The sequence below is a fragment of the Plectropomus leopardus genome, chromosome 1 (assembly GCF_008729295.1).
Source record: "Plectropomus leopardus isolate mb chromosome 1, YSFRI_Pleo_2.0, whole genome shotgun sequence".
NCBI classification, from domain to species: domain Eukaryota; kingdom Metazoa; phylum Chordata; class Actinopteri; order Perciformes; family Serranidae; genus Plectropomus; species Plectropomus leopardus.
The window spans coordinates 30,529,324-30,548,921 of NC_056463.1; the positions used below are offsets into that span (position 1 = coordinate 30,529,324).

The 19,598-nt window shown below is 41.5% G+C and overlaps 1 protein-coding gene across 1 annotated transcript in view; it reads left to right on the top strand.

The window, feature by feature from the left end:
- tox3 (TOX high mobility group box family member 3) overlaps window positions 1-15,344 on the top strand; it is a 42,484-nt gene extending 27,140 nt beyond the window's left edge. Inside the window, exons 3-7 of the mRNA XM_042488728.1 lie at window positions 6,689-6,934; window positions 13,265-13,528; window positions 13,631-13,861; window positions 14,068-14,148; window positions 14,375-15,344. Coding sequence (XP_042344662.1) covers window positions 6,689-6,934; window positions 13,265-13,528; window positions 13,631-13,861; window positions 14,068-14,148; window positions 14,375-15,193 — 1,641 coding nt within the window. The 3' untranslated portion in view covers window positions 15,194-15,344. The remainder of the gene's footprint in view (window positions 1-6,688; window positions 6,935-13,264; window positions 13,529-13,630; window positions 13,862-14,067; window positions 14,149-14,374) is intronic.
- Window positions 15,345-19,598: the final 4,254 nt, after the last annotated feature.

Consider the following 19,598-nt stretch of genomic DNA (forward strand, 5'->3'; position numbering starts at 1 on the left):
GAAAAGCAAATTACATTTCATGTATGTATCAACAGCTGCCTCTGTGACCACAAATGGCAGTTTGGGGATAATGGTGTATGTTGAAAAATAGTGCAACAGTAACACAAGTAGAATCATGAAGTCAGCCCACTGATTCTCTCGGCAATACCTCAGAATAACCTATCTAAAGTTTGCTAACATTAGCCAGCAAAAGCTTGTGGTCACATCAGTACTCGGCCAAGTGAGAGTGTAGAAGCAAAACCCCAAGTTGTTTCATTGCTTATGAATGAAACTTTTCATTTTTAAGAGGAAAAATGTGTTATTTCTTTCTTCAGTAGAAAGAAGAATAAACTTTTAGGAGAGAGAGACAAAACTTTAACTTAAATATATTGCATTACACTTTGTTGTCTTTGGTGATATATTATTGCCGTCAGGGATTTGACTCTCGGTTCAAAGAAGGCGGTTGTTTTTGTGCTATAACCATTACCTCAAATGCCTTAAAGCTCAATTGAAACCTGTTTACATCCAGCTCCTATTTGTCTGCACCACACATGCTGTATATTTAAAATTACAGTATGTACTGTATTGTGCTGGAGGCAGAATGCTTCTACATCACAGCAGCAGACCTGTATTTGCTGTTTAGATGGCTGGTGTATCATTTACCTTATGCACTTAGAGGATGAGATAAGATGACCTTGGTGTGCCTGGTAAAGCATACATCCTAGCAGGGAAAGCTTGACTGCTTCCCTCAGGGAAAAGGATACCGTACACTGAGATTGTGTTCCACTCAGATGTATCACTTTACTTTCCCAATCAAATTAGAGACGTGTAATGAACTATAAATATGTAGAAATGGACTACAAATGATCCAAATTTGAAATAATGTTGATTAGGGGTGCCATGGTTGATGTTGTCATTTGAGTAGCTGCACTCTGCCTGTCTAGATATTTGAAACTGGATCCTCAATCCTGCCTCTATTGATTCTGAGGCCTATTATATGCAGTAATTGCATGCTGCTGCCTTTAACAAGTCTTGGTTATTGCATCTGTGAATTGCATTACTACATTTATTGAAGGGCTGGGAATATTGCCCGAAAAGCTTTCTCTTGCTCTTTGTCCTGATATTGAAAGAGCACCATGGCAGCGCAGGAATAATACATCGAAAGGGAAAATTCACTGATACACAGATCTTTGTCACCTCCTTGTATATTTCCACTGTTGTAAACATTGTTTTAGTGTTTAATTTGTTAGATAGAAATAAAACGGTGTGCATGTAGTTAATATAAAGCAGCATTTAACTAGATTAAACACTGATGTCACTTTAAACCATGTTGTTGTCAAGGGTCAAGGGATGGCTATTCTGGGTGGCTGGTAGATGTGCCACTTTGGTCTAAGCTGAAATATCTCAACTATTGGGTGGAAATTTGGGATAAACATAAATACTCCCTAAAGAATGAGCCTACTGTCTTAAGTGATCCATTGACTTTTCATTCAATGCCTCCTGGATATTTTCACAGATGTTTTCACTAATCTCTTGAAATATGTCAACATCCGATAGATGGACTGGCAGAACATCTTGTGCTAAAAGTTCATGGTTCTCGTGGTTGTAAGACTTATTTCCTCTAGCGCCACCATGAGTTTAACATTTGTTTTCTGAAGTGAAATGTCTCCTCAACTGTTGAATATATTCTACAGACATGCATGACTCCATTAGGATGACAGTTCATCAAGCACCACCATCAAATCAGCACTTACATGTGTCCAGTGATGTGGTCTATGACTAAATACTAAAAACTAATGATACTCATTTCAGCCTCAGCTATACTTTGTGTTTAGTGCTAATTCGTGGATGTATAAAGGATACTTGATATACTCTATACAGTGTTGGAGGAGGTTCCCCACACTGTGTGACCCATAGAGCAGACACACTAGAGACCTAAGCAGGCCGAGCCGGCTACTTGCGGTTTAGCACTGCATAAACTTAAATTGGGATAAGATTATTCAGTTGTGTGGCTCTTCTAGATTTCTTAATTGTTATCAGACTAAATGGATCAAATTTTGTTTTTCAAATTAGTCATTTTGTTAGGGTTGTGATGCCTAAAAAATGTCGCCACTGATTAACAGGCGTCTCTTTCAGTCTTTGGGAAAAAAGTATTTTTGGACCACAGGGTGTCACATGATGGACGTAATTGTAATTCCACTGAAAATTGGCTATAAAAGCCTGGCAAACCAGGAGGCCTGTGCTATTTATCAAAAATATTAGCATGCTAAGATGTTAACTAAGATAGTGAACCTGGAACACAATAGCTGCCAAATATTAGTAAGTTAGCATTGTGATTGTGAGCAGGTTAGCATGCTGACACTAGCAATAAGCTGCTGTGCACAGAGCAGTGCTTTACATAGAGTGTCTGCAGACCCTTATTATAAATCTTTAGTTATTATTTGTTCATCAATACTTACTTGATAAACCATACTATTTGTTTTTTTCAGGCAGAATAAAATAACTGTTGAGAATGATTTGCAGTACAGTATAGTTTGGTCTGGGTTAACCACCTCCAATAGTCACTGAAGACTAGAGAGTTCCACTTCCCACACACCTGCTCAGGATGCTGGTGCTGGGTACATCAGGCCTCTCTGTTACAAGCCCCGCTCTGCCCTCATACTACTGGACCCTGTGGTTGCCAATGGAAAGACACACACACACATACACACACTAAGGTCTCTGTGTCTCCCTGTTGTGCTCTCCCCTGCCCACCCTTTAACATGTACATGCCTGCACATCCCAAGCCAGCATCTGGCTTGGCACTTGGCTCTGCTGAGCCTTTCAGAACAATTTAAATGGATAATCAGGCTGGTGATGCGAAGAAAGTGGATTGTGCATCTCTTAATCTCCGATCAGAGCCCTCTAAGCTGCTCCTGGTGCAGAATTAGACTGGCTTTATGTGAAATGACACTAGACAGTGTGCAACGCTGTAACACTCTGTGGGCTCCAGTAAAATCTGGCTTCTCTTCCCCGGGGAGAGGGCCTTTTCTTCGCAGACAGCTGACATCTTCCATACCCCCCCAAATGAGACACAAACGCCATGTCTCCATTATCAGTGCCCCTGGTGCAGATGTTAATTTGTATCATCATTAACAAAGAGAAGCAATGCACACAAGCATAGTCTTTGATACTGATCTCGCTCTGTCTTCCCTCCCACACAGTATTTTTCTTCTCTTTCTCTCTCCTCTATACTTCCATTCTGTTTAGCAGACACTAAACACCCGCATTCCTCTCCTCCAAGTACATGTCTGTGTTTTGCTTAAAGGTCACAGTCATGCTCGTGCTGCTCTACTACAAAAGTGGAACTCACCTTAGCCAGCCTTCTACTTTGACATCCCAAATCTCCAGGTTGGCTCTGTAATTCAGGCCACAGTGCTGCAGCCTATAGGATCCAGTGGCCTATATAGTTGTGCCCTGATTTACCTTTCAAGGTGTAACGCCACAGGAAACCTACTTACATCAGCAAAAAGTATCCATAGTAGAGCAAGAGTGAAAAAAAAAAAGTAAGTGATACATTTCCTTCCTCAAAAGCATTCCTGCAAGGGCTTATGTGGATAAAATGTGGTCAAAGTAACAGCCAGTGCAGTGTATCTGACTGTACTGGACACGGCGAGAAGACAAGGCTGAGACTTTTCTGTCACAGAGATTATAATAGTGTGCCAGTGTTTTCGGATTCCTACATGATATGATACAGATGAGACTTGGGCCATAGATCTCAGGGCTGGTGTGGTGATTGGCCCTCCACCACAGGGGATGTTGACAAAGATGAATGAAGACCGTGATGATGAACAATGTCTGATCTTTTCCATGTGCTACTGGAACTTTTCGTCCGTGACTCATGACAGTTTTGTTTTAGATTTTTTTTTTTTTTTTTTTTTTTTACAAACATACTACGTTTTGATTCACATGCTGATGCACAGGCATTATTGTGAGCTAAGTTCTTGAGGTTTTTTTGAGTGAACTGAAGTATAATATGACAGCAGAGGACTCCAAGTAAATGGTTCCTACTGAAGGTGTTCGTGATTTATTCTGCACTCTCCGAGCCAGAGGCCAGGGCTGTGATGAATATGACCTTAGCTCTTTCTGAAAGGAGAACTGATTCTCTAGCTGTGAAACAAGCACTGAAAAGCGAAACAGTGGTTGGGAGTAGGAAGAGAGAGGGGAAAAGGAAGGAATGAAAACTCTATTAGCTGCCTCTGCCACTGGAATTCATCAGTGCTTGTCAAGACAGCTGCCCTGAGTAGGCAATGAATTAGTTTCAAGTGTCTGTGTGCTAAAGCAAGCAAGAGGAACATTAATACTCCCTAATCAAGGGCTGTGTTGGCATATTCTCTCCGTTGTCTCCCTTCTGTTATTCTATCCACTACCGGAGACAGAAAGACAGAGCCGAGTAAGACAGGGAAGACACGCCTGGTTACCTTTGTTGTTAACCATCGTGAGCTCTGCTGGCAGGTCATGCAACTCCTAATATCAGATTTATAGGTTAGAGGTAGATCTGGTCAATATAGAGAAAATCAAACATCATGATATTTTTGACCAAATACCTCGATATCAATATTGTGATACTATTGTGGGGTTGATAAATGGTGCTTTTACAAAATATTGACACAACTATATTTTGATAAGTAATCATAAGTAATGTGGATATACTGTAATGACAAAATGGGTAAAAGCAAATTATAGGACAGCTAGAGCAACCTGATGGGTTGAGAAAATTACTTCATTTTACTATAATCCAGCCTTTAAAGGGGACCTATTACAATTTTCACATATACAATACACGCTAATCTTACCGTCTAAGACAGTCCAAAAATATCAGTGACATAAGCAACACTCTCCCAAATCCAAAAACTAGAGCACTAAAACTCTAACTTGTGATGTCATTGGTTATGAAGTTTGGAGCAGCTCCATAGACAATGAACTGGGAAAGATGTTATAGATGGCACAGAGAGCAGCCAGGGGAATGTTGTGAGTATATGGGCACATTTCCTGTTTCACAGTTTAGAACACTACAATAGAATAAAACTCTTTTGGGTATAAAAAAAGAAAACAAGAAACAGTGGATCCACAAAATCAGACTCGGATTTATTGTCTATGGAGCAGCTCCAGACTTTATATTTCATAACATGACACAAGTTTGAGATTTTCTGGTTTCTGGCGTGTAAAGACAAGAGCTCACTAATATTGACTGAACTTTTCCTGGTCATGGAAATGACATATTGGACTTCTAAAAATACAAGGTGGTGTTTCCCTTTAAAGCCAAGAAAAGACTAAATGTACAATATCCACAATCTAAGACCATATCTAGTCATATGTCATAATATTGACATAATATTGATAAACTGCTCAGCCCAAGTTTGAGGTTAGTAGAACTTCACCTCTGTTGGAGTAGCAGTTTGATTCCTATGATGCTTTACATCTGTCTATATGTTGTAATGTCTTCACATTTTGTTAAGAATAAGCCAACAAAGACTGAGAAAAAACAGCTCCTCTTTCAAAGAAGCAGTTTATCTCAAAAAGTGAGGCATGATCATCTCCAGGAGGACTCACACTCCCTCTGAAAATGAAAGGCAGGTGTGGAGAAAAAAAAGGTATGCTGGAGACTCATCAGTGATCATTCAAAATTGGTATAAATGCTCATGTACTAATGTTTTTTTTTTGGTCTCAAAAGCCAATTATTTTTATGCCAGGATTGTCTGACAAATTTGAAATAGCTGATGAGCTCACTGGAGGCAAGTCTTAAAACAAGAAACTAGTGTTTGAGATAACCCGAATCACCTACTTTTTGTTTAGCGTCGTGATGCAAAGCTGGCTTCTTTTTTGTTTCATTTGACATGCTGCTCAACACATCCAATAATGCTGGGAGTTCAGCATGATTTTAGCGCTATGCCACAATGCTTTCACACCAGGTGCTAGCAGATAAAATCATGTCACTTTTAGTAGGAGAGCCATGATTTGAAGAGTCTTTCAGTAACTCAGCAGCAGCCAGAGCACGCTGTTAGGCCCTGTGTTCAGCTGCATGCATGTGGACCTGCAGTGTGGTCATTGTGAGGATATGAATATATTGGCTTTCCAGAGAGTAGCTTAATGCAATGCGCAGATGAAAACAAGACCCAAGTAGGTGAACAGTCCCATCTCCAAGAAGGCACATAAGCAAATTAAGTGTGACCAAAAGCTTTAATTCGAAAGGCAGAAGGATTAGGCTGTTTGATGAGCAGATTTAAGGGTGCAGGCAAGGGGAACAAAAAGAAACACTTCTGGCCAAGCATAATAATCTTTGAAAATGTTCTTTAAACCCATCTCCCTGTGACGTGTATTTTCACTGCACTTCAACCCAACATCTTCCATCCCTAAGATTAAGGGCTTTTATCATGTATCCTCTCTCTCCCGTGATTACTGCTTGATATTTTTGCTTTTGACGTCTTCCTCTGCACTCTCCTTTTTCCTTCTTTTTCCTCAAAGTGGACTTTAATAGGTTTAGGAAATGTTACATCTTAGTGCACTTACAGACAAGTGTATTACCACTCTACTAAAACACTCCCTCTCTTAAACAAAGTTGTCTGATTTAATCCCTGAAGGTTTCCTTCCGGCATGTTAGATAAGGCCCACCTTAGCGAATGCTTCCTGGCTACATTGTGTTGCTCATGATTTTTCCTCTTCCTTTCAGACTTTTCATACACCCAGCTTGGGAGACGAGGAGTTTGAGATTCCTCCCATTACACCTCCACCTGAGACGGAGTCTGGTCTGGGTTTGTCGGAAGTGGACTTCCCAGCAATGCCAGAGCCCCCTGTTCCTCACAGGGGTCCCTTAATCCCTCAGTTTCCCCCTCAAAGCCTGGATCTGCCCTCTATTACCATCTCACGCAACATGATGGACCAGGAAGGGATGTCTGTCAACAACGGCCAACCTGTGGTGAGCACTGCTATGCATATACACCACCATGAAATCACGACGTCTATTTATTTTCTGCGGCTAGAGGAATGTATTTCTCATCTGTCAACACAAAGAAATTCTGCACTAGCTCCCCTCCAGTATGTGTCCTTCTTGCTGCAGCTCCAGATGTGGTTTTTGATGGTGTATCCAAACTAAAAGATATGATTTATAAGTATATACCACTGGACACCTCTGATTTCAGAAGCATAAAGTCCTTAAATGAGCCCTTTTACTGAACCATAATGTCACCTTCACAGTTTTTGTACGCCTCCTGTTGTCAGTACATCTGGCACAGCATCTGGCCTTGTTTACAACACAGGAGGTATATGATCACATTGAGTAAATGTCATGATATTATGTTACTTACTGTGAGGATTTTTTTTTTAAAAAAAAAAGCTCAGTGAGTGTGGATGATCCCCCTCTCTCTGTAAGGTGAGCAGATGTGAGTAGATCACAGGTGTTAAAGTACAAAGCGCATTCAGTCCCAGAAGGACAGTGAAAATGGGACCCAAAAGTGCCACAGTTTCACATGCTCATATTTAATTCATGTTGCCTCCTGACGCCTCATTTTTTTTCTGTTGTAAATGCTGATGCATGCTTCTGTCCAATGTCACACGAGGTCTTCAGAAAAGACAAGGCTTTGTTTGGGATCAGCGTTGTCTTTGTGTTGTAGAGAATTAGCCCCAAAGAAATTGACTTCATGAAGCTACTTTTTGCTTAATCCTCCTCTCCTCTTCTACGGATGGTCAAACATGAAGCAGTAGATGAAATAGTCGCTCCCTTTATGTTGATATTGCTATGTGCTATAGATTGTGAGATTGTTGTCTTGGGGTGGAAAGGCATTTTCAAATGCCACAATCATAGAAGCATTGAGGAGGAAAAATGGAAATGTCACTGGCTGACTAGTTGTCTTACAGACCTATTACAAAAATGGAAGATTCATTTAGGAGGAAAGAAATGAAAGGACAAAAGCATGAGCGGAGAGATGATGATGTTGATGCTGAATTTGCTTTGTGAACCACAGAACACATTGAGGAGATGTGCCATGATCATTATAACTGTGTGAATAAATGAAATGTGTTTCATACCCCCCCCCCTCTCTGAAACACATTTGTTGAATCACACTGATATTAGAGATATTTATTTACATTCTGTATGGGGAGGGGGCCATAAAATTTTACAGCTCCTTTCCCTGCTTCCATGCTTCTGGCATGTAAAATAATTGCGGCTTTTAAAATATCTCCGCCGCATACAGTAAGTGAGCCCCAGAAGGCTTTTGCCTAAAGAATTTTCATTTCATGGTCAGTTAAGCTTTCTACATCTGGAAGAAACGGAACCTTGACACAATTACATTCCTGACTGTTCTCACGACTTGCTGGAGGATTAGATTTGATTCTCAAACATTATTCCTCTTTAACACCATTTGCATGGCTCATGTCTCTGATTGTGCGGAGACTCTATTAAAAACTGAGGGGAGAATGTGGGTTTCTGCTCCTTGCCTCGTGGCTTTGTCGTCGGCACACTACTCACTCGTTATCAGTCATCGCACATTGTACCGTAGGAAAGCTCGTGGTGGCCCTTCATTTTTCCTGTAAATGGGATTGATCCCCAAAAGTCTCGTGACAATGCCTATAGAAATTCTATTCATCTACGGTTTTATCTTCGCCTTGAAAAGAGAGCGCAACTTTTAAATGAGATAAGTAACAGCGCCGTTTGCGGTGCATTCTATATACAGAGACAATGATTTACGAAGGCCCTAAGAGGGGTGTTTTGTCATTTTGTCAGCACACTGATAAAGGAATGACAACCTTATATACATGATTACATTCTGTGTTATTTGTTATGGCTGCAGGGGCAAACAAATAAACCGTGCACTATTGCAATTACATTTTTCATCAAGCCACCATGCTCATATTTCCCAAACACTTGTCTTGGTTTTCTTTCTGTATACAAGCTTACTGCTGGAGAATATTTAGTGCGTGTGGAAGCCTGTCTCTTATCAGAACTTAATGAGAAACCCAACCAGTGAATATACCTGGGCTATTTTCAAAGCTTCTTCCATGTCATTGCGTTGCCAAGTGTTCTGCTAATTCCTCTCCCCATAATGTTCAGCGTATGTCTCACAAATTGGCCACAGATGCCGGGCTTCTACAAAGAGAAATACATTTTCTCAGCTGCAATGTGCCTGGCAAGCCCTGAATCTGAAGTCATTATTTATTTAATCTGCTCTCCTAACAAGCTTCTGACTCTCATTTTTGTCTCCCAGCATGTGTCCTCCTGATTTGTGATTGAATCTCAATAGTGCCAAATAGTACTGGAGTTAGAGCTGCCAGTATTGCTTTATTCACAATTTCTTCTCGATTTTCTCCCTGCTGCACAGCAAGGGTCTCTGGGTTCTATTTCAAAAAACACCTGGTGCCTTCACCACATTTTAGGCTTTTCTTGACACATGTAAGCATGTACTGAAATGTCCCCCGTGATTGGATTCGAAACCTACAGAAGTCAACTAGTTGTATAAAATGTTAAGATGAAAAATATTTAGGAGATATGAGCCCTGCTGTCTTATTACATTTACCACCATGTGGTGATGCATTATATATCTTTCATTAGCAACTATCTGTTTCACATGTCATTAGCTCTACAGCAGCAAAGATATGCTAATGTCTAACATTTGGACCGTCACACCAGATGAAAGTGAGTCTGGAAAGAGAAAGAGAAAGAGATTTGTAGTTTGTTGTTCACATGATTTGATATGCTGTGATATTGTGTAGATTGCCAGTGAGTATAATACCCTGGGTTTTGACTGGTCAAAAACCACTATATCCCGAATCAAATGGAAAATGTGAGCACTGTTGCAGAAAGCATGTTTTTCTACACTTCCCTCTTATCTCCCTTCCAAGCCAAGAAGCACTGACATGAGTTGTACATCAATTTAAGAGAGTGGATTTTTTTCTCTCTCTCTTTCTCTCGCTCCGTTTCTTTTTTCTTTCTCCCTCGACAGACAGCTATTGTGACATATTGGGTCAGTCAGAAATGAAAGATATTCATGCAGGCATGCAATACTTGTAATGAAGTCTCAGCTTGACCTTCTGCATGATTGATTCTGTAATTTACTTTTCTCAGGCAGCTCTCAAAATGAAATGATGTCATGTTGGACAAGTTTTAAATACCCATAATGCATCAGGAGGAATGGTGGAGAGGGGGTACGGGTCAGTGGCTGGACCGAACCGAGGGGGAGGGAACCTACTGGCCTCACAGTCTGAGGGGGAGAGATTTGTTTTTAAGTGGGGGTTAGAGGTTGGGCAGATAGATGGACTGAGTTTGCACACCACAGAGAGAGAAAGAGAGACAAGTGTGTTTGAGACAGGGCAGGGGAAAGAAAAACAATTTATCTTCATGCTATTATAGCCTTTACCGGCATTCAAAATTCCATTTTTCTCATTTGGCTTAAGCACAGACTTCAGCAGGTTGCTGAAAATGGAGGGGAAAAAAAATAAAATGATGTACCCGTTTAGAAGGCGAGTAAAGGAATATGTGCAGAGCACTGATAAACTATCTTTAATAGGACTGACCTTTCATGCTGGCGAAAGTTACTGGGGGATTCATCCTTATAATTACCATATAGATGATTTTACCCCTCTCCTGCCATGGAACATTTCCAAGAGCTCTGGCATTGATTGAATGGAAATTGAACTTGTTAACATTCTTTTCAGCCTGTTACAGCTTAGTACATGGTGCCACTGTTCATAAATCCACCCCCAAATTCTGATTTCCAATATCTTAAAGCACAGACTGGAGCCTGCTTTCAATGACATCAGTGTTGAGATTTTTATCACTCGGTGAATGCATAATGTTGCATTTTGCGTCCAGCTGCTGTGTTTATTGGCCTGCGTTTTATTGTGGAAAGGGTTTCACACATTGTCAATAGTGGGTTTTTTTTTTTTTTTTTCTCATCTGCTAGTTTTCCAAGCGCTTTATGTGGCTGTGTGTGGAGTGTTTGCTGTGTTAAGTGTGAACGTGGCCAACAATAATGTACAAAACAAGCTATTTTCTTTCTTTTTTCTTTTTTTTTTTTTTGCAGCATATTGTTGACAGCATTATGTTGTTGCCAGCATTTTCAGCCTTCACATTAAAAGCAACACAATGGAGAATATTACCAAATAAATTAACATTAGAAAGAGCCTTTATTGATCAGGGGGTAGATTTCAGCTTGTTAGCGTTTGAGCGTGCAAACACAGACAGACAGCACACCTACACACAGACCTGACTAAGGAGGGCACATCTGGCCACTGTGTACTCAAGATAAGGGCTTATGTGCAGATTTACGATGACTATCAAAATATCTAGTTAGATGTCTGCTGTGACTGCTGACAATACTGCAATCAAAATGCAAATGAGAAGCTAGAGGGACATAAATAAATATCCCGGTAGCAGATTCATATTCACAATCAAGGCAACTGTTACTTAAGATGATTTCTCTCTCTGTGTTATTAGCTGTTATCTTTTCATTCAAATCAGATGTGCTAATGCTGCTGTTTCACTGACGTAACTGCAATCATTCTTTTGTTGCATAGAATTGCAGCTACTCCAGTTATTGCTATCATATGCGATAAAATAAGACATTTAGCAGGCTGTTGAATGTGATATGACTAAGTGTTTACTGTGGTCATCAGTGCATCTTTTTTTCCTCTAAATGCACAACATCCAAAGGCCATTCAGAAGAAATCACCATATTCCAAACAAATGGCAGAATGGGCCATTGCTCTAAGTCAAAACTGCATCATTGCGATTGGGCAAAAGTGTTATTATACAGATGGCCACGACTAATGAGCTCAGTGTGTGCGTCTTTGATGTTCGCAGCGAGCAGAGAGCAAACTGCGAGCCATCGTGTTCTCAGTAATGAAGATGACAATAGCACTCGGAACATGGCGTGTTGCAGATATGTAAATCACAGCCATTTGGTCACAGGCTTGTTTATTGCAGCTTTTATTCGCGAGCAAACGGAAAGCTTCCATATTTCGAAGCGTTGCGACAATATGTCTTCAATTTCTCCCCCACCTTTACCTCACCTTTCGCAGAATCTTCCTCGCACATGTAAATATAAATCCGATCTCACTTCATAGATTGTATTTATGATAAGCAGTCGACGTGGCATATGAGAAAGAAATGGATTGTAGATCCAATATGTTTCTGTCTGAAATGGTGTTACAATATTGTTTTTGAAGACGGGCATTCATAAGGTTCTTTCAATAAAGCCAGGTCTGTGGGTTTATGATGTGTTGATGTTGGGAGAGATTGAGTTTGTGCTGCTGAATACCAGATGGATGTACCCAGGGAGAACAAATCACCTTTTCTGTTGTGTTCACGTCCCCTCCTCTGTTCCATGTCAGCTCTGCTGGCTCTCTGATCAGTCTTCCCTCTGGGGAGCTGGCAGTCCTTGTAATTTCATCCTCACCACAATCAATGCAAACATGTTGCATGCACCTTCTCCGTGACTCTTTCAAGAACCAAATGTTCTACCAGGAAAAAAAGTGAAAGAGAGTTTGAAAATGTTATTACATCGCACCCTGGATGCTGGAGGGGAGGGGAGTTGTCCAAAGCCCTTAAGCTTCATACCTTCAGCCAGTTAATTTATGGAGTTGATTATAGAGGAGTATTTCTCCCACCCTGGCAGTCAAACATGATCTATGAAAGGTGCCTCCTTCACAGAATTATAACCTTAAAGCATATATTCTTGCAGTGGCCTCAAACTAAACTGACATGTAGGTGCATGCGTGCATACAAACTGCAACTCGAACAGTCTTTTTATTGTGGCATTTGAAGTTATGTACCACAGCGCCAGAGAACTAAGTCCACTGTTCCCCTCAAGGGACCGGGCAGTCAAAAGCTGTGTCACAGATTTCCATACAATAGAGTTTTGAAATGAATCAACTGAGCTGTGTAGCCATCTATTACTGGCTTATAAAGTTGGCTCCTCGGGTGTCAAGATAATTTATCATGGCCTGTAATAGAGACATTTAAGACCCGGGACATAGTGACATGTGATCTGCTACATAACAATCCGCAGAATCCAATGACCCGATTTCCTCTCTGGTGCAGAGATACAGCTTCATGAGCTCTGTGCACTGGGCAGTCGGGTGTCATAGTGAGAACAGAGATATCTTTGAGCTGGAGAAATGAGGTGCAATTCTGTGCAGCCAGAACCTTGACAGCAGTGTGAAAGCAAAGGGAAAGGGATCAATAAAATATTACATATGATATTTATTTTCTTAACAAGCCTCCTTTGCTTTTGCATCAATTCCTTTACAGAATGTTGGACCGGGCCACCTCCGCCAGTACCCACCCAACCCAGCCATGGTGATGAAATCCATCATCAGCATGAACAGCCCCAATGGGATGTTATCACGGAATCAGCTGACCACCATCAACCAATCCCAACTCAACGCACAGCTGAGCCTAAACATGGCAGGACCAAACATCACCCATACTTCACCGTCACCGCCTGCCAGCAAGTCTGCCACACCGTCTCCCTCCAGCTCCATCAACGAAGACGACCAGGACGAAAGCAACAGGGTGAGCAAAGTTAGAAATCATTTGGATGACTGTATTATATGTTAATTGTAGGGAATAGGCTCCTAATTTTTTTTTTCATCTCTATCATCGTGATCATTCCAGGTCATTGGAGAGAAGCGACCAGCCCCGATAGATCCCACAAAGAAACCCAAGACTCCTAAGAAGAAGAAGAAGAAGGATCCCAATGAGCCTCAGAAGCCGGTGTCAGCTTATGCCCTGTTCTTCAGGGACACCCAGGCAGCTATTAAGGGTCAGAATCCCAATGCCACCTTTGGAGAGGTGTCCAAGATTGTGGCCTCCATGTGGGACGGTCTGGGAGAGGAACAGAAACAGGTACTACATAGTTCAATTATACAGGCTGGTGAAAAATGTCACTTCAAGCAGTTAACAGAAATTACAGAAAGTGTTGAAAAGTGACAGGAAACAAATGTGTACACAGTATGTGATGTGTTTAATGTATTGTCAATTGTGAAAGGAAGTATCTCTAATTCTAAAGATGCTGTATTTGCCCATTCACACGTACCTTTGTGTCATCACAGGTTTACAAAAGCAAAACAGAAGCTGCCAAGAAAGAATATTTGAAAGCCCTTGCTGCATACCGTGCTAGCCTGGTTTCAAAGGTGAGAAACTGTTTCTTTCTTTCACCTGAAAAAAAAAAAGTGTTAATTTGACGGAAAATATAATTAAATTTCTCAGAATCCCTTGAGTTACATTGTGCACTATGAAGTTGTAAAATACTCTTTTGTACAGACATAAACAACTGAAGCAACTTGAGATCCAGGAGCTATACAGTACACCTATCGAAACTGTGGCTGGATATTTAAGTTTGTTTTTTATTATATCCAGGCTGCAGCAGAATCAGCCGAAGCCCAGACTATCCGCTCAGTACAGCAGACCCTGGCCTCCACCAGCCTGTCCCCAGGCCTGGTGCTGCCCTCACCCCTCAACCAGCATGCCTCCATGTCAGCAGCTTCCCAGGCCCTCCAACAAGCCCTACCACGGGCCATTGCCCCAAAACCTCTGCAGATGAGACTAGGGGGCAGTCAGATCGTGACCTCAGTTACAGTCTCCCACCAGAACATGTCCTCTGGGATGCCACCGCAGATGCTCGGCCAGATGGGTGCCGGAGGGGGCATGGTGGCGGGCGCCCAGTCCACAGCGGTGTCTCAGATGAGCCCGCCGATGCAGCCGGTGCAGCAGCATGCAATGCAGCAACTCCAGCAGCAGCAGCAGATGCAGCAGCACCTCCAGCACCATCAGATGCAGCAGCAGCAGATGCATCACCAGCAGATCCAGCAGCAGATGCAACATCAGCATTTCCAGCACCACCTCCAGCAACAGCTGCAGCAGCACCACATGCAGCAGCAGCAGCAACAGCAGCAGCAACAACAACAGCAGCAGCAGCAGCAGCAGCAACAGATGCAGCTGCAGCACATGCAGATGCAGCATCAGCTTCAGATTCAGCATCTCCAGCAGCAGCAACAACAACAGCAGCAACAGCAGCACCAGTCCCAGTGTTCCCCACCCCAGCACTCTCCTGGTACTCCCCATTCAGTGGGAGGCTCTGCATCGCTCGGCAGCCCCCAGCCAGCCCCACAGCAGCAACCACACCCCTCCCAAATCCAGGCCCACGCCCAGGTCCTGTCCCAGGTCAGCATTTACTGAGCCAAATGGAAATCCTATCTCAAAGAACAGGAATAGAATAAAAGCATCATTCCATGTTGCTTTTCTAAGTTGCACTTAAGAAGTGTGTAAGATTTAGAATGTTATACAAAGAACTTGTCCATTGTTATAGACGGATATGCACACGCGTGTACAGGGGGTGAACATCCTAACTGGGTTTTTGTCTATAAAATAGGCTTAGCTTTGACAGAAGCCTGTTAGGGCGAGTGCCCAGTGATTGTTTATTTGTTTGTTTGTGAGGTCTTTCAGTTGTCATTTTAAACTGACTGGGCACACAATATGGTGAAAGACGCATGTCTTTCACTGTTTTTATTTAACAATAAAGCTTTATTTATGAGGCCAGAGTTGTCAGTTCAGCGCAGAAAAGGACGTTTTGAATGCGGTTCAGCAAAAGCATTTCTATCAGCTCTTGCCTGGACTGAGTGACTCACAGGATCCTTACTGGAAACCAGTAACCCACACATCAGTCTTTGTTCCCACACTGGCCAGTATATAGTGAGACTTTCTTTACTCCAACCTTTGTCTTTCACTCATCGCTCCTGCAGATGTACAACATTGGTGTGGAGGAAATGGCAGATGAAATCATCACACGTGGAAAGCCGTGTGATATTTGAAGACATTTAAATCATGTCACAAACGCAGACAATGACTTGAAGAATAAGGGGAACTGAAAAGAGAAAGTCTTAGGATGCAGACCTCTGGATGAACAGACTGAGACAGAAACTGCCATAAATCATTTATTTCATCACATCATCAAACTGTAGCTGTAATCTGCTGTACATGTTTTGTAGAGTGGGAAGAGACCTCCTGTATCCAGTAATCTACCCTTCAGATGATTTGCCTAAAAGCGTGTAACTGGCACGCCACACCCCCACACCCCCCCCAAAAAAATCTTCTTTAATCTATTTGTTTTTACTTCAGATGTTTAACAATTAAATTATGTTTTTATTTTGTGTAACAAAGGGGATATTTTATGGTAAATACAAATGTCCAGATCAAGGCAGATGGTTTGGGGATTGATGTATTTTTACTCTGCTCCTTGATACGTCATTGTTTTAAAAAATGGAAAAAAAAAGCTAGCAGAGCCAGTTTGTTGCACTGCCAAAGCCAACTGAAAAGGCATCGGAGGTATTTTTTGCCAGCTGTACAGAAGTCCCTGAAAAAAAAAAGAAAATGTTGTACATTTTTCATATCACCTGTTGTAAAGTTTTAATATGTGAGGCTTTAATTAAAACATTGTTAAACGACCTGTGGATTGCTATATCACATAGTGCATTTCTGCTCTTTTATACTTTTTTATGAGTTACAATAGCAGCAATTAATTTTGTTTGTATTTTGCTTACAAAACCAACTGCTTTGAAAAACTGTCCATAGAATAAATGCATATCGGTATGGAGTTCTTGAAGGTTGTTTTCAGCTCACTATCGGAGAAAAAAAAGTAATTTAATGTTTGAGTTTGTGCTCGGCCATGAATCCAGAGACATTCCATCACTAATATGATAGTAGCCATAATTTTGTATGAAGTATTATATATTTCTTTGTGTCTCTGTTCAAAATTAAACTATCAATCACAAAATATTTATTTGAAGGAATCGGTTTATTTCAAAAGCTTTATCAGCCCTGTGAGGTATTTCTTCACATCTCCTTGTTAGCTATTGAAAATCAACTGATAAATATCCATAGCACTCAGTTCTTTATGAAATATTAAAAAAAAACAAATTTGTATGTTTTCTATAAGGGAAAAAAAATACTTTGCAGGGGCATTCATGTTGGCGTGATTATAGTGTGTGCTGTCTCTCAGTGATTTGAATGAAAGTCCATTGTAACTGTGTGTAAAAACAGTGTTGATACCGGACAAGGTCAGCATGTAACTGGTACTTGTCTCAATAACAGTCCCCTTCTCACACACCAGTGCATTGGATTCTGCCTCTTTCTTACTCCCTTCAAAATCGCTTCATTTCCAAGACATCCCCAGGGGTTTGCTGAGCTCCCCTGAATAAAATGGCGAGTGGGGGAGGGAAGGCAGGCAAACAATAATTATCATATCTTCACAATAGGCTGTGAATCCACTGGCCCAGGGAAGGGTCTTTTTTATTCCAAAGGCAGCTGAGACATTTTAGACATGGGTTAATGTTAGTTACAAATTAGTGGAGAGAATCTGTGCTTGTGTGATAGCAGCTTGATAGAATTTTCAAATTTTGGTTTGTTTTCAATTAGTTAGTTTTAGGAAAGCATTTGTAATTTGGGCCGAGGCCCTGCCGTCGCTGCTGCCGCCGCGGTGATTGGCTCTTCAGCTCGGTATGGAAGCGATGCCCATTTCTCTGCCGTGATTAATTGCAGCATCTGTCCTGTCAGAAGCCCGAGTGAAGAGGTCTGCAGGAAAACTGCAAATAAGCGCTGGCAACAGTCTTAAAGTGCTTATGATGAAATGAAAATTAAAAACAGCAAGTGCCGTGCATGACCTGAATCTCAACGCAGGGGGAAGAAGAGGAGAATGTGAGAGCGGGTGTCCATGGATACCAAACACATGCTTTAAAAACACACAGTAATGAGGCTCTGGGAAATCGCCGTTATTATTCTGAACAGATTCACAGCAGAGCCCATTAATAATGCATGGAGCTCCTTGTTATTCCATAACCCCTCAGTACTGCGGTCACTGTGTGTACAAATATCTCACAGCCAGGGTTGGAGTTATGGGACTCTGCAATAAAAAGGTTACAGATATTTTCAAAACACTGCTATACACACACACACACACACACACACATAATTTACAAGGATAACACACTGCTCCTCCTATAATGGGGATTGGTTTGATTTGAATAGGTGAATAAATAAATTTCACCTGCTTGGTGCTGTTGTTTCTGCAAGACAAATATTTTTTTTCCAGAGTGCAATATGATATGATCATAGAGGCATGAAGCAATCAATATCACCATCTCTTCTTTCTTTCTGTCCTCATCATTAACTACCGCTGATGAAATGCATGAAGGGCACTGTGACATTAATATGTCATTTGAGTAACGCAGTGATGAGGTGACCTAATTGTCCTCCTCCTCCCCACTGAGGTCAGCCGCTCGGCACTGTGCCGACGATGACTAAGGAGTCAGATGTGGAAGCTAAGGGATTCTGTATTTTAATGATTTATTTGGCTCTTTTGTTGTTTTCCCGTTCATCGCACAGATACAATGTGAGCGTAACAAAAGCCCTGCTGACACTGACCATCTGACCGTCAGACCCACGCTGCAGCCAATCTCACAGTCTGGACTCAGGTCGCAGATGTAGGACCTGCCACTCTGCTCTGATACTACACTTTGTCTTTGTAAAAAAAAAAAAAAAAAAACAAGGCAGTTTTTCTGACAGGACCTGGTCCGGGAAAGTGCACAGACAACTGACCCTACAAGTCCAAGGCCAATCCGTGTTTACAGGGAGGAACTCAGCCTCCAGTCAAATGGCTGACTCTGTTTCTTCGAGGCATTCTTGACCTTGCAATGATGAGCTTTGTGAAGAGAACTATTGACCTCTGAGATGAATAGTGAACTTTGTTTGGGGGGCTGTTGGCTGGCTGGACTGTTGACATCCCTGACCAATGGTAACGTTTGTTTAGAGAACTTTTGACCTGCCAGACTAAAGGAGCGCCATAGACGATGCCTCTGAGCAAAACTAATGGTATATTCAGGGGGGTTTGTATAAATATTATGATACCCTCGCACAACCTTTCTGATAGTCTTGTCTAAATCTTTGACTTTATTTCTGTTTATCATTAGTTTGGTGAGTTGATTTTGCAGATAAATCGTAATTTAAATAAACAATTAAGACAGTTCTCATTTTATGAATTATGGGGGAAAAAATACTGATAATAAATACAAATTTGCCATTGTCCAGAAAATATAAACCCTAATCATCTACGATAAGATATGTGCTCTTTTGCTTCCTCTCCTTGTTTTTCTTCTCTCGCAGTCACATGCACATGCAACATGCAAACTCACACATACACACATTTTCCATCCTTGGATTTCTGCTCAATGATGTTGCCTTGGTGATGCAGTGATTCAGCCATTAGGTTCACCCCCACCTCCCCTCTTTGGTTGAATTCGGTTATGGTCTAATCTGGCAGTCTTTTGACCTGCGTCAGCCTGTGTACTGCCATGCTATCACAAATCTGATACAACCTTTCTATTATACAGAAAACCACATACTGCAAGGACTGATACTGCAATTCTATGTTTACTAGAGGAAGTGGTGTTGCTGTTGATGACTGTAAATAAGCCCATTTCCTGCAAATGATTAACAGTATGTAATTATAATCAGAGGACTGGCATGGATCTGTGGTTACCTGCTAATCAATCAGTCATTTATTTGTCACGTGGAATTATACAAGTTACAA